At 37.5% G+C, this 16,616-nt stretch overlaps 1 protein-coding gene across 4 annotated transcripts in view; it reads right to left on the bottom strand.

Annotated features, from left to right (window-relative positions):
- The window catches only part of EXOC6 (exocyst complex component 6), a 128,101-nt gene that overhangs the window by 91,915 nt on the left and 19,570 nt on the right, over positions 1 to 16,616 (bottom strand). For all 4 annotated transcript variants that reach the window (XM_081328202.1, XM_081328203.1, XM_081328204.1 and 1 more), the window contains exon 2: positions 247 to 418. In XM_081328202.1, the coding sequence (XP_081184328.1) occupies positions 247 to 418 (172 nt within the window). The remainder of the gene's footprint in view (positions 1 to 246; positions 419 to 16,616) is intronic.

The raw sequence follows: 16,616 nt of genomic DNA, 5'->3' as shown, positions 1-16,616 counted from the left end.
AAATCAATACTTGTTAAAATATTTAGAGTTGATCTAAAAATAATCTACCTAATTATATTTAATTACTAAAAGTAACTGTAGCATTTTCATGGCATACTGTAGTTCTTTTGTTACTATTGTAATGTTTTGAGTCATTATTCACAAGCATCTAAAGATATCAATATTTTACTTTGAAAAAGAACATGTGGCAATAAATCCTGCATTCTAGTATTTAAAAAAAATATTTAAAAAACTGCACTTCCTTACCTTTAGTTTCTCTGCATCAGCCCTTACTTTAAGAAGTTCTGTAATAGCATCCACAAATCCTTGATGGTGAAAATTGCACATTTTTTCAATCTCTTTGTCATGATTTCGTATACATGCATCCAATTTTTCAATAAACTTTTGGTGTGCATTTGGCTGGTCATCATACACAGACCTATCAATAAGTACATATAAACAAAATGTGAACAGAAATTAACATTAATTTAAGTCTTCTAAACATGAATTTGCTTAAATTGATTCAGTGGTGGAACTCATCCATCTGTCCACTCATTATATGTCCAAAATATACATTCATGAAAAAGGAATGCCACTACAGGGGGGAAAAATCTTCAAGTATTCTTTTATGTTATTTTTCGTGCTTGTAACTCAAAATTATTCAGCTAGCCCCCTCTAGTGGACACAGGCCAACATTAGCCAAAACTGTATTCATGGATAAGTAAAGAAAATCCAAAACCAAAATTAGTATTTTTTAGAATGTATTTACTTGTCTCATTTTTGAATACAATGATACAAACTATAAGAGGTGATTTCATTGCCCTCAGCATTATGCTCATTTTGATTAGTGTTTTGTGAATTCCAAACAAACTCGGGATATCTCAGTCAAGATTCCCACACCCTGAAGCTAGACAGCAAATTAGATTTCAGAATGATATTTTCAGCTCTTGTTCTCCTTGCCAATCCAATGGCAAAAGGGCCATTTATTTACAGGTATGCTGCACTACCTTTCATCAGAAAAAAGGACCAGCTCAAGGAGTTGCATATTTGTAAGTTCCATGAGGTTTTTTTTCCTGTTTTACAAGCACACAAAACTTATAAATATCTAAGTTGATAAATGCTATTGCAGCTGATGCAAAGAGAGGGGAGAAACTGTGGCAGAGGGACGTATACATGCACATTTTATATGGGCCCATATACATGGTCATGTATTCCTTCTTACAAGCTAACAAAGCTTGAGAATATCTGCCTGTCCCATGACATTGGATAGGTCAGGCATGCCCCAGTTCCCTTTCCTGAAATCCTGCCATCTAGTGAGATCTCGGAAGCAGCCCATGTCCATGGCTGTGCTTACCTGAGGGGATCGGTAGGCCCACATTCTCTAGTCTAGGCCAGGGGTAGGCAACCTCAGCTCTTTTATGACTCATGGACTTCAACTCCCAGAATTCCTGAGCCAGCAATTCTGGGAGTTGAAGTCCATGAGTCATAAAAGAGCCGAGGTTGCCTACTCCTGGTCTAGGCCTTCCAAAAGGCCATCTTGAGTGGGCTTTTTACCCAGGCACTGGGACAGAGTCAAGATGTCTGGAGTTGATTGTGGGGCCTTCCAAGGGAAAGACTGAGGCGCCAGGTTTTGTTTGGGTTTTACACTTTATGGGTTTTATTGTTTATCTGGGTTTTATTGTTGTTGTGAACCACCCGGAGTTGTCTTTTGAGATTGGCATACATATCTCTTAACCAAATAAGTAAAAACATATAGGAAAACCAGAACAGACATAGAGCAGTGTAGAATAACAACAACAACAACAAAAAAGTGAAGTCTAATAAAGAGATCTGGAAAGCATCTATACAGGTTATTCTAGAAGCAGCCAACACCAAAGCATTCGCATGTAGTCACATATAAAAATAACATTGGCCAAATATATTAAGAGATAAGTTATGCCTAGTGAAATAAAAAAATGTCAGCAAAGATAAAAGCAAACACCATTTGTTTGCTAGAATTTTTACCTTCTTGTTCTGACATTCCACTTCTCGCTACTTTAATTGTTTAGATCGGTATCCCCCCCCCCCCAAATCTGGCACCTTCTCACCAACTCCCAGAAATGCCACTTTCAGGAGGGCTTATTATATCTTCATGTTCCTAATTTAAAAAGCTACTGGTATATGTTTTTATAAATTAAAAAAAATCAAGGCATTCTTCTACATAAAAAACAGGTTTCTCATACTTCTATGTTAATACATAAATACAATTTTACATGCCAAATGTTTAGTTTGAACAACTTTCTTTCCACTACAACTGTCTGAGAGTAGTCTCGGTATGTTCTAAGTTCAGTCTATTCCACCCCATCATGTTTTTCTTCTTCATTTTTAAAATCTTACATCTGAGAGCCATTATAATATTTTGTTTTTAAGAAGGAGATCCCCAGTAGAGTGGACAGGGCTCATAAAAACTGCCTGACTCAATTTACCTTTTATTCTGGGGATATGATGTCTTGATGGCTGTGAAAGTTGGACCATAAGAAAGGCTGAGCGCCAAAGAATTGAGGCCTTTGAACTATGGTGCTGGAGAAGACTCCTGCGAGTCCCTTGGACTGCAAGGCGATCAAACCGGTCAGTCCTAGAGGAGATCAACCCTGACTGCTCTTTAGAAGGCCAGATCCTGAAGTTGAAACTCAAATACTTTGGCCACCTAATGAGAAGGAAGGACTCACTGGAGAAGAGTCTAATGCTGGGAAAGATTGAGGGCAAGAGAAGAAGGGGACGACAGAGAATGAGGTGGCTGGATGGAGTCACTGAAGCAGCAGGCGTGAGCTTAAATGGACTCCAGAAGATGGTAGACAGGAAGGCCTGGAGAAACGTTGTCCAAGTTGGACACGACTTCGCAACTAACAACAACATGATGTCTTGAGCTCTCAAAGAGAAACTTGATAAAAATGAAATAAACATACATTAAATAAATCATCCTGATAGCTGTGGTGCCTTCTGGATGCTAATATTTCTGGAGAGAAGCAGATTTTAAGCTCTTTTTATTTTCCCAAACCTTGTGTAAGATTTCCCTCTCCAGCTATCTAAGCGTTTTAGCAGTAGCTGTTCCTTCATAGGAATTGATTTCTTATTAAGGCAAGTGTGGAATACCTAATTATTGGGAAATAGTATACTACATGCTAGAAAACAAACATATTCTAAACATATTTTGGTGAAAAGCCAGCACATGGAAAGAAAAAAGTTTGTCACTAAAAACATGTTTTTAGCATGTAGGTCCTTATAATATCAAAATGTGAAAGTTCAAGTTCTGTCTTAAAGGCTGCAGTGCATAATATACACCTGTGGTGGCAAACCTGTGGCACGCAGAGCCCTCTCTGTGGGCACACGCACCGTCGCCCCAGTCCTAGGCCTACAGCTGGGTTTTATAAAACCTTTTCGCTTTAGGCTTCTGCCGCGTGTGCAAAAAAAAAAAAGTTCAATCAATCAATCAATTTCAACTTCCCGCAGGAAAAAAAAGATCTTGCAAAGTTGGAATTGATTGATTGAACTTTTTAGTCCCACCCAGTCTGCCGTTACCACCACAGCCAAGCCCACCCAATGGGCCGCGCCCACTCAATGGGCCATGCCTACCCGGCATCCGACAATATATAAGTGGGTTCTGGGTTGCAGTTTGGGCACTCGGTCTCTAAAAGGTTCGCCATCACTGATATGCACATACCATTTCACAAGCTATTTGCAATTCAGCATGAAAGCAGGACAAACCTAAATCACCTAAAAATTCATTTTCTTTATGTTGTATGGAAACAGTGCCACCTTGTGGAAATTAACATTTTCATCATGAGCAATTATAAGATGTGATATTTTTAACCCCTCTAAACTGATCTGGGACACAGATTTGAAATAACAGTTAATGTATTTTAACAGACACAGTAATAGAAACAGACAATTTATATAACACAGGTTTTCTTCTGAAGAGAGGGAGCCAACAATTAAGCACCAGCAACATTAACCCATCATATTCAACATATACAACATATTGCATTTTGCACAACTATTTTAGTTATCTACCAGCACAAAATTCTAAATATAAGAAAACAGGCCAATATTTATATGTAAGCAGACTTGAATATCGTAGGTAGACTTTCTCCTCTCTTTGCTTCTGTGAAAAGAAGAGGGCACCTCAGTCTGAGAAGATCAGAAGCTACTAACAAGAGTGAATGGATACAATGAGATAAGATGAGATGAGATAAATGATAAGATGACCTTTATTGTCATTTTTTTTACTGTGGGTACACTGGCACACATTAAAAATGAAATTCTGTTGCTTGCTCTCAAAAGCGTACACATACATGATGCACATATAAACATGCTATATACAACATATACCTACACTCTTACATATAAATACATATAAATATTAATCACTGTCTATCTTGAGAATATATAAGGGACGCGGTGGCTCAGTGGGTTAAGACGCTGAGCATGTCAATCAGATGGTCGACAGTTTGGCGGGTCGAATCCCGAGTGCCGCGTAACAGAGTGAGCACCTGTTACTCGTCCCAGCTTCTGCCAACCTAGCAGTTCAAAAGCACGTAAAAATGCAAGTAGAAAAATAGGGACCACTACGGTGGGAAGGTAACAGCGTTCCGTGCGCCTTTGGCATCTAGTCATGCTGGCCACATGACCACGGAGATGTCCTCGGACAAACGCTGGCTCTTCGGCTTTGAAACGGAGATGAGCACCGGCCCCTAGAGTTGGAAACGACTAGCACGCAGAGAATGAGAATGGAGAAAGGGACATGTTCTGAATGAAGCCTCCTTGCTAGGCATTCACAAAACTGCAACATACTTGCCAGGTGCAAAATGTATTATTTCCTTGAATGGCGATGCTTTGTCATTTATAGAAAATCAGTGTTCCCAAGCTTCTTCCTTTGTTGGAAGGGAAAAATGGATTCTTACATTTAAAATTAGAGTCCAAAACTCTAAAGGAAAGTTATGGATCAAGACTAGCATAAATAAAGGATAGCTTCATTTCCCACAGCTATTTAGCACCCCCAAGAAGTTGGGGTGTTCAGATAACTGAGGCAAATGAGCTTCTTGCTTCAGAAACTGTGATTTTTCTAAAATTAGGAATCATATATAGCAAGGGATTGCATTAGGTTTAATTTCTGTTTTCTGTGTCAAGCATCACTGCCTTAACATTGAGCTAGTGAACTGGGAGTAATTTCAGCCTTCCATACCAGTAATTGCATACTTCAGGCTGACCTTGAAAGTATTATTTGATCTGCAGTAATGTACATTCTGCTTCAATGTCATTAGTGTTTGTGTTTTTTAAATAGCAAACCACTGCCATCTTGTGGTCTGGCTCGAATACTGCATTTTCTTTTGAATTTTTGGAATGTGTTTATATACAGCAATCTGAAAAACACAGTAATTTATTTCCTTTGACATTCAATGTAAACATGGTAATACTGAAAATCAATTTTTTATATATTTTGCTTTTTAAAAAGAACGGTTTCATTTTCTTCATCTCTCATGAGTAACTGTTGGTTATATATGGCTGTCCAATTTGCAAATCGTGACTCTGGACACCTAACATCTACCAGAATCTATGCTAATAAACACACACACACACAAAACACACACTCACACACCCTAATCAAATATATCCACTTTATATTCCAATTTATCACTTTCTGTAACAGCTAAAGAAACATCTCCCTAATCTTATCTGTTGATTTCTTTTCTTTTTCTCTTTGTCTCCTCTCAGGAATTCCTTCACTAGTTTAACATGTCTCTTTTTTTTTATTTAAAAAGTTTTACAATACATTTTGACTTTAATCCCCCCCTCCCCCACCCCCACCCAACCCTCCCTATCCCTTCCCCCCATTCCCTCCTCCCCCCCCTTCCCAGACTTCCCAGAGCTAAATACAGGGTATAAAATCAAAAAACAAACATAAGCACCCCTATGTTATCAGCAATAAACTATTAATTCTATCTCCCTCTAGCTCATGTAAAATGAATACAAACAATATTAATATTACAAATAAAGTAAAAAAGAAAAAGAGAAAAACAGAGAAAGAGCTTTACTCAGAATAGATTTTCTTAATCCCAGTCCTTATTCATATTAATTTCAAAAAAAAAGAAAGAAAAAAAAACTTTCACCTACTATTTACATTCTCCAACCTTTCTCTAATTTCTAAACAAATTCTCAGTTACGCGCCAAAAGCGCCTATCTATTAACCTTAATAATCTCCAACCAAACTAAACCATAATCAAAAAATAATTCTTGCATGTATCACGCCAACTGTCTCGCAGTTCCAAGTCATCCTTGAGTTCAAATAAAAAGAGTAAAAAAAAAGGTTTAAGCAGTCTGTAAGACAACTTGTTGTTAATTAGGAGCTTGCATACCCATTCTTAGTTCAACACATACTTTTAGTCCATAACCCTAATATACTTTTCTAACAAGCAAATAACATCCATCTTAAATTGTGTTAAATATTAAAAAAAACTTTCTTTCTCCTCTATGATAAATTTAATCCATTAACATTCTAATTTAAAAATTTAATCAGCAATCTTAACGCCCCAAAGCTTTTGGAGCACGTCTGTCATGACCCCCAAAACTTCTTTGGACCGCGCCCCTCCCACAGCTTCACTGTAAGTACACTTTGGAGATTCCATAACTATCTGCTGGTCTTGCTCTTGCTCTCGTCTCGCTCTTCTTAGGGCGGCACGCGTCATCCTCTGGCCTCCTGCAACATCCGATGAAACTGTATCTTGATCCCCTCCAACACCATTGTCCTCTATCTGTCTGTCTGCAACATCTTGAAGCTTTCCCTCGCCGTATCCCTTTACAGCTTCCAAAAATGATAGGGGGGGTGCTTTTAACACATTGCTATAAAAATCACGTGCCTGGGCCACAGTAACCAGACGATGTCTTTTACCTTCATGCGTCACCACCAGTCCAACTGGAATCTCCCATCTAAACTTAATATCACATTTCTTAAGTTCCTGTACTAGAAATGCAAAATCTTTCCTTCTCCTTAAAATCTTCGGAGGAATCTCTTTTAAAACCAAGACTTCTTGCTCAGCCACTACCAGTTTAGTATCATAAGCAGCTTGAATGACTTCATCTCTAATTACTCTCTTTGTAAAATAGACCACCACATCTCTGGGTAACTTCCTTTGTCTTGCAATCCATGAATTTACACGAAAAATTTTGTCCATATTTCCCTCAATTTCAGATGCTGGCTGGCCCAATACCCCTTCCAGAGCCTCAGAAATCAGCTGCTTTAAATCTTCTTTACAGTTCTCCTTTAAACCCCTGATTCTAATAGCATACTGCATCTGATGATACTGAGCAAGGCTCAATTCTCCGTCCATTTTATCCCTTATATTTTCATTTTCTAATACCTTTGCTTCTAATATAGAGTTCTTTTGACTGAGATCCTTCACTTTTACATCCAGCTGTTGCACACATTCAGCTACAGATTCAATCATAGACATGTCCACCCTCATTGCTCTAAACTTCTCTTCCATCTTCTTCTCCAATTTCTCCATTTTCTCCTCCATTTTCTCCTCCAACTTTTTCAACTTTTCATCCATCATGTCAGACATCAATTGTGAATGCTTTCCAAGAGCATCTTGTAAATCCTTAAGCGTCAATGCCAGAGGAGGTGCAGGAGTAAGCAAAGCTTGCAATGAGGTCTGTTGCACCAGGGAAGACCCCGCACTCCGAAGAGCTTTAGAAGTTTTAGCCGCCATCTTCCCCCACTTTCACTTATTGCGCACTTTCACTTTAAAGCTATAAAATCCATTGAGCTAGAGAGTAAAGATAAGAGTCCACATCACCTTGACCTCCTGTACCGCTCTGCCTGCATCTTGATAATCAAAAGTATTTCCTTTTGGCAGGGGTGGTTGCTAACGCCTGGCTCTGCTCCATAAATCCCGGAGCAGGGGCACTGCACAGCTCAAAGCAACCCAGGCTTCGGGGGGGCTCAATCCTTCAGCCGCCCAAACTCTCAGCTCAGGCGGCCCCGGAGAGCTCAACCCCTACCTGGGGCCTAACCCCCACCTTTTCTCCCGAGGAGGGGGCTTCAAATATCTAAACAGCTGATCGACGCTGTTTACGATGGAAAAACACAGCTGCGGAGCGGACAGCCCGAAGGCGGCTGTCTTCGGCGCCGCGTCGCCACCGGAAGTCTTTAACATGTCTCTTTTGTAAGAAAGCTTTCCAAGTCACTTTTCTGATTTATCTGAAAAGTCCTCTTTAATTATTTAGATATGAGCAGGTCTCATTTGTTTATACCAGAGGTCTTCAAACTTGGCCCTTTTATGACGTGTGGACTTCAACTCCCAGAATTCCTCAGCCAGCATGCCTGACTGAGGAATTCTGGGAGTTGAAGTCCACAAGTCATAAAAAGGCCAAGTTTGAAGACCCCTGGAAACCATTGTGGCATCTTATTCACATTACTCTCATAGTCAGGCATTTTCAAACCTATTTTCAAATCCTCATACAGCTCAGTCTTAGGTTCAATTTTAACCAATAAAATCTGTTCCTTTTCTGCCGTCCCTATTAAATCCATTTCTAGGTATTCCTGGGTATATTATTCCCGAATATCCTTGATTTCTTGTATAGTCAAATAATATTGTTCCCATGTATTAACGGATCACTTCTTTAATTGTAATCTTGAGTTCGCTCTGGTTTCCTTTAATTAATCTTCAAATTCCCCTCTTATCTTATATCTATTTACTGATCAACAAACCGTTCCCATGTGAGGTTTTTTTAATAATTAATTTCAAAATCACACACAGACACACGCACACAGCCCATTTGGTCCCTTAACCTTCCAAAATCAACATTCTAGTCTACCTTTTGCTGTTTTCCAAAAGTATTTTTTCTTAATCCTTAAATTTACATGAAACTTCTTTCATCAAGGATAGTGTAAAACTTTCCAAGTACAGTGAAACTTACCCTCCTGAAAGTTCTTAACATCCAAAATATCAGTAACAAGTCATTTCTAAGATAGTTAAAAAAAGAAGTGGACAAAACCAGTGTCCCATTGAAGGCGCTGAACCACAGCTTAGGCATAAAGACAACCGCCAGACTTGGGAAAACAATGGCCCACTGAACACAACTCTGCAAGACAGGAGCCAATGGCCAATAGCAGACCAAATTTTAGCTGACAAGATAGAAATTATATTGAATATGGTTTTATAACTGACAGGCCAAGAGAATGATTTAGAAAGGGATGTTTTAGTGGATCTACAAAAGAAACCGGCCTGAGGTTTTATAAAAGAAATACAAACAACCAAGAGTGACCTGGATAATTTTTTTTCTACTGGACTTTCAAAAGAAGCTTCTTAAAGTCTTGATGAACTCTGTACAATGGGACAGAAAAGAAATCAAGAGAAAACAAATCCTACAACAATACTTGAATGAACTAAAAATTAAGACTGTTAGAATTGAGAGGAATTCTTTTATATCATTATTTGTTTTCTTGATGCAGCATTAACTCACATGATGGGTCGAAAAGAAAAAAGATATTATTTTTAAGAGTGGCGAAAGGACTTAAGTATTTTCTATTCTGATGGCCTACATTGGAAGGGAACTGAAGTTGTCAGAAATATCAGATCTGTTCAAAAACAACTTGGTCTGAAAGGAAATCATTACTGGATTTACACATCCTGTTAAATCACGGACTTACATTGTGGCTTCTTGAGTAAACCACAGTTGGAATGGTACCTAGAGCTATAAACCATGATTTACACACATATCACAAAGATTGAATTCACAGAATACCCTAAGCCAAAACCTAACAAACCACTTTATAGTTTCCCTGATATGTGAATTCTGTCAATTTCTGTAGAAGATAACAAAGTACAATAGAAAAAGAGAGATAGAGATAGCTCCTATAATCAGTGTAATTTTTGACTCCCGGGAGAAGGGGGGAAAAACTTTACCCTCATTACACTACTATTTACAGAAGCAGGATCTTTACTTTAGGAAAAATTATTTGAAGACAATCTAATCCAATATACCTAGATAGCACTAGAAATTATACATCAGATTAAATAAATAAGTACAGCTGTGCAAATAAATAGAGCTATGTGTCAAATTAATTCAGTTTAGCCCTTATTGATTAAAACCAGCCAACTTGATACAGTGAAGTAGCCTTTTTAGACTTTGGGACTTGAATCCAATGAATAAAAAAACACTCATTTTTGTTAAGAATTACATGTTTGTTGCAACATCTCTATCAACTGAGCATAATAAAATTCCACATACATAGGTGCAGTCCAAGGCTTTTTGACTTGGCAGAGGAAGAAATGTGTTAATTCCTTTTTACTGTTCATCAGACAATGTGTATGGAATCTACCTAATGATATTATACAGATGCCACTTGATAGGATGCCCAAAAAAATGGGATAAGCTATGCACACTTTAAGAAATAACTTTGAAGGCTTCAGATCTTGAACAAGCACAACACCTCTCTGGCATTCATTTAAATAACTCAGAAAAAGATGATGCTGCTTTAAAAAAATTACGTTAACTTTGTTAACTGCGTTCCTTAAACCAGTGGCATTTTGTTCAGGCTTTTGCCCAAGCCTGAAAAAGTCTCGGCTGTTTTAAAGAATAGAAGAGACAGCGTAGACTTTCATGAGGTCTATAAGACTTTTTTCTGAAACACTTTTGTTTCACAACCCTAGTATTCAGAGGGCTTTTGAAACTATCCTCTTTTACATTATGATTTATTTTTAAAAATGAAAGTATCTATATAACTTTTATGAGACATCCTCTTCAAAGCATTGTGACTGGAAAGCCTCTGGGGAATCATTTCCGAAGATTAGAAGAGGCACCTGTCACACATTCATTTCAACCATTGTCCCCCTATTCTCTGGAATTTACAGAGAACTGAAAGTTAATAGTAATTGAAGATTCTATTTTTTTTTATTTTGGCAAACTTTGGTTGGGTTTATTCACTGTGCTAAGAAGGGAGGGGGAACTGATTACTTTAACTCAGGGGTCTTCAAACTTGGCAACTTTAAGACTTGTGGACTTCAACTCCCAGAATTCCTCAGCCAGCCAGGAAGGACTATCAGTATTTGGAAGGACCATCAGTTTACAGTGCTCTTGTATACAACTTGTAATGAACAATGTTACATAGTCATATCAGGTTTTATATGTCAAACAGTATATGTTATAAATCAATTAATTTCTTACTAAAATATGAAAGTATAATTTTAAAAATAAAATGTGTACTTTTAAAAGTGAATCAAGCAAATCGGTCACTATAATTTACCCCTAAAAATCATTTCAATAGGTAAATAGTACCTGAATAATGAATATTGAACATTGCCAAAATGATAAACCTATCCCTTACACGTATTCGTAGTTTAGTGATCTGAAACAGTATTGACATTAATTTAAAGCAGAATATGAATATCACAATCCTGAAGAAAAAACAGTCAGGTAGTCCTTAATTTATGACTACAACTGAACCCAAAACCTCTATAGCTAAGTGAGACATTTGTTAAGTGAGTTTTGCTCCATTTTACAACCTATCTTGCCACCGCTGTTAAGTGAATCACTGCAGTTGTTAAGTTAGTAACATGATTGTTAAATGAATCTGGCTTCCTCACTGACTCTGCTTGTCAAAAGATCGCAAAAGGTGATCACATGACCCCAGGACACTGCAAATGTCATAAATATGTGCCAGTTGCCAAGCATCTGGATTTTGATCACATGACCATGGGGGATGCTGCAACAGTTGTAAGTATGAAAAAAACGGTCATCAGTCATTTTTTTCAATACCAATGCATATTCTGTATGTGCATTAGAGAATTAAATATCTCTAGCTATCACAAAAGTTTTCAAAATTAGCTAAATTAATAAAACCGATAAATGTAAAATATGAAGATAGATTCACAACATTCCCTAAAGTGCCGTTGGATTTTAAACATGCAAGACAACACAAGCAAAAGCCAATTTTCAACATCAAGGCAATCACAAAGCTGATATTCAGTGTTTGCAATTGTGTCATCAAAGACAAATATCAAACAATGGAAAAAAAATGGGACATACCATAAATCCTACACTCCTGCGGTACTTTAGGACATTTTGCCACTATCTTTAATTATATATCTAATATTCATACATATAATTTATTAAACTTGTACGTCGCCCTATGCTTAGCCAGCTCACAACCAAGACATTACAAATAAAATTAATAAAAGATAAAAGAAGCACAATGGAATAAGTCTCTCTCTCCTTTGCCAAATTTTAATACAACCATTTCAAATACTTCATAAAATAATGTCCAGGTTTTTTCTGCTATCCATCAGCTTTTTAAATAATGAGATATTTTTAATTCTGTAACAAGTTTTCTATGTGCAGCCATTATCTGCGATCCCTATCATTCCACTCCTTGTTTGTTGTCTTTTTAATCACTTTGTTCTATTTAGAAGATTACCACATGCAGAAAGAATGGCATTTGCCTGAATTCTGCAAACGGGGAAAGAATGTATAAATCTTCGTTCTTTATACTTTGACTTGTCACTTTTTCCTGTATGTGCAATTTCTGTGAATTGTTCTCACTAATAGTATCCTGTTTCTACAAGCAGGAAGGGCTGAGTACAGTTTGTTAGTTAACATTACTTCCTATAACCAGGGTCAATATTCTGTAATAGTGACATTAGAGCAGTTATTGTTCAGTCTGAATAATCTGTGTATCTCACTGATAGTTGTTAATGCACATCCTTTGTAGTGTAACGTCACCTGATAATCAGTAAACCCAGATTTGCAATGGACTTCCTCCATCCTGTTTTTACAGTGGCAGGCAAGGAGATGCTTCTTCCTGCCAAGCTTTTGTGCTTCTTACCAATTCATACAATAAGCACTTTAATAATAATAATAAAAAAAGCAATACATGTTTTTAAAGTTTTCATTTTTCAGCTATTTGTGTCACATTAAGCGAAGACTATGTGAATAGATTCAAATGAAGCTATACCTTCAAATGAGTTCTGAAAACTACTGTTATAAGTGATATTTTAAGCAGAGTGAAAGATTTAAAATTAAATATTTAAGCATTTTGTTTACAGGTTTAACAGCCTTTATTCTAAAAAAAAAATCTTTCCATTATTCCCACCTCTGGGATGAACCACAATTACAGGTTAAATCCAGTGATGTCTTCCCATGATAGAATAGATCACTGCTAGAAGGATCTCTCTCCCATCCATATTCCAAAACTTCAAGGATGGGCAATTTTCCAGAAGAGATTTTGTGGGCATGCTGCAAGATTACTATATAAGAGAAGACCTTTTGCTCAAAAAGAAGCCTACTTGCAGTAAGTTGGTAGGGATTCTACACCGACCCCTCTTGTAACTCCCCCCCCCCAAATTCTATCACTCCTCCTACACTATACGCAAAAACTACCATTCTAAAATGATTTGGCTTATTGGAAATTCTACATTATCTTACTGTTTCTTAACTGTTCAATGAACAGCAACACATACAAGATGCAGAGAAATATAATAATGTAACAATGAAGTAAGAAGTGAGTAAAAAGTGCTCATCATCTTTTTTTGACAAAATAATCCCAACAACACAGATTAATTCTGTACCAATGATAGCACAGAACACTTGACTCCCAAACAGGCCTGCAAACTCTACAGCACTGTCGAAATAATTTACTTTTAACGTTCCAATGTTAAATGCAAGTTTTCACATACTTACCTGTTTCTTTTGAGAATTCATGTACTTTCTATATTAAACAGCCAAAATTATAAGATTAAAATTATATAACTCAGGCATTAAGAACAGTATCTATAACATTAATTCATCATAAACTTCAGCAGAGTGATACCTTCGTTTAAGAGTGAGAAGAGTTTGCAAAATGCAGCTAAGCTAGCAATAACAAAGGACAATGCAGGAGGAAAGAATACAGAACTGTTATATCAGGAGTAGATGAGATGACAGATTAACTTGAATTTTGCAGAGCAGAAGTGTTTATTACTAGTGACATTATTGCCACTGATTTCCAATGTTTTGTTTTATTTTATTTTATTAATTTTATTTTGCATGAGCCCTCCTGCCTTCCCAGTTCCTTCTTTGGAGTCCCAAAGACCAGAAGCATGCTTTTTCAAGATACATTTATCAATATGTAAAACAAAATAGATATGTTAAATCCTTGCTATGTTTAATACTTTTATTTTACACTCCCACTAAAAAACGGGAAAGCTAAAATCCCTTTCAGGAATGCTACTACTTGGTACCCAGAATCCTTCAGCTCTGAAGGATAGTGATTTAAAAGTCAGTTTTTGGCTGCAAAAATTATCTCCTCTTAAGTTTCAAAGTATGTCTCAAAACAGTTTCCAAATTTGCTTATAAGATATTATCAAGAATTTCTACATTAATAGTCCAACTTAGGATCTTCTTTCCTTCTAATATAAAGCAAGAGGCAGCAAGAAATATTTAAGAATTGCTCAATGGAGTTCTTGAAAAGTTGTTCACAGTTGTAGATAGTTGCTCATTCTTTTTGTTCATATCTCTTCATGTTGTTAAGTGCTTGACAATAGGCCAAATGTTTGAAAAAACAGTGCCATAAGTCTACACGGATACATATTTTCCTCCCTTTTTCAAGATATATAGTGCAAATTCATGTCATACCTGCAAAACAAAGTTATTGATGTCTGATATTTTAAACACAGAATTCAAAGATATTGCCATCATGCTGTGAATAATCAAGTGATGTGTGAAGAGGAAAGACATTTTAATTAGGATGTCCACGTGTCCTTGGTCAGAATATACAAATAGAATGGGAAGCTTTCCATCACTCATTTTTAAAATAATATTTATTTTATACAAACATAATTAATAAGAATCTTTAAAGTAAAGGAAGACTAAATTAAAATGACAATCAAAAAAAGACAAACTACGAAAAAAGATTCTTTCTACTCCATTCACAATGTACCCAGCTAAGTTCATAAGATGATTGGGGAACTGGGCTGTCATAAGGGGTGTTTCTCCATATATTTTAAATTGCATTGTAACATTGTACCACAAGATAAAAGTAATAGGTAGAAGGTACCATTATCAAGCAAACACGTAATGCCTGTATGAAGCTGCTGGTCACCTGAAAGAGCTTGAAGAACAAGAAAGTCTGAGAACTTAGGAATTTAAATATGGACAAATGAAAGACAAAGTACCGTACTAAGCTCTGAAAGACCTCGGAATGGAAATCCAAGACAAAAGCATGAGAATGCAGAATATGTTCCACACAAATCTCGGGATGGATTTAGGAAGCAGAAAGGGCAAAGTTGCTGGAGATTGTCCATAATCACATAACAATCAAAGTCAGAAATGACATTCTCTCACCTTCTCGAAGCAGCAGAAAATGTTTCCTACCACTTCAAGACTGAAGTTAAAACCTATCTCGCCTAAATGAAAGTAATATTTAATTTAGCATATTGAGTCACTGCAACCCCAATGCACTGATATGATTACAAGGAACAACTGGCCTCCCAGAATCAGTGTATTTTCTTAGCTCTGTTTCTTTGTGTTTTTCATTCTGAAGCTAATAGAGAATAGAACAGAATAGAATACAATCTCAGACAAATGACTGCCTCTTCTTACAAATCTCCAGTGATGGAGCGCCCACAATTTCTGGAGGCAAGCTGTTCCACTGGTTAATTGTCCTCACTGTCAGAAAACTTCTCCTTAATTCCAGGCTGCTTCTCGTGTTGTGATTCAGGGTCAGCCTGTGGGTTCGGCAGTTGGGTCGGATGACTCAGAGGAGGAGGGGGGTGTTGAAGATCTTGCTGATGATAGCCCTCAGGCAGGCCCCTCCCACTTGGTCACCATGGAGACTCAGCTGTGTGAGCCTGACAGTGTGGATGAAGATGACCCACAGGTGGCCCTGTTCAAGGACGCCCGACGTAGGAGGCAGTCAAGTAGGAGTAAACAGAGGAAGGCTGTGGGGCTTCTCGGAAGGAGGCAGAGAGAGGCCATGCCCTGAACTCTTTATAAAGGGAATGTGTGGGGAGGGCTGGTTTGCTGAAAGCAACCGCTCAGATAGTGTTTCAAAGCTCCTGTATCTTGGTTCGTGTCTTGTTTGTTTTTTGTAGTAATAAATTTAGCAGACGTATTCCAGCCTCTTGCCGTTTGTAAAGGGGTTGCCTTTTCTGCAGGGCCGGTAGCAGGCTGGTACAGAACATCTCTCTTAGATCAGTTTCCAACCGTTGTTTCTTGTCCTGCCCTCTGGTGCTTTAGTGAATAACGTGACACCCCCCTTTTCTTGGTGGCAGCCCCTCAAATACTAGAACACTGCTATCATGTCTCTCCTATTTCTTCTTTTCTTTAGACTAGCCAAACCCAACGTCCTGCAGCCGTCCTTTGTATGTTTTAGTCTCTAGGCCTTTAATCGTCTTAGTTGCTCTTCTCTGAATTTTTTCCAAACTCTCAACATCTTTTTTGTGATATGGTGACCAAAACTGGCCGCGGTATTCCCGGTGTGGTCTTGCTAGGGTTTTATAAAGGGGTACTAATACATCGCGTGATCTTGATTCTATGCCTCTGTTTATACAACCCAGGATAGTATTAGCTTTTTTGGTTGCTGCTGCACACTGCTGGCTCATAGTCAAGTGATCATCCACTAG

The sequence above is a fragment of the Vipera berus genome, assembly GCF_964194415.1.
Source record: "Vipera berus genome assembly, chromosome: 5".
Lineage (NCBI taxonomy): Eukaryota > Metazoa > Chordata > Lepidosauria > Squamata > Viperidae > Vipera > Vipera berus.
Note: the sequence above shows the minus strand (reverse complement) of the source record. Positions and strands in the feature narration are given on the sequence as shown.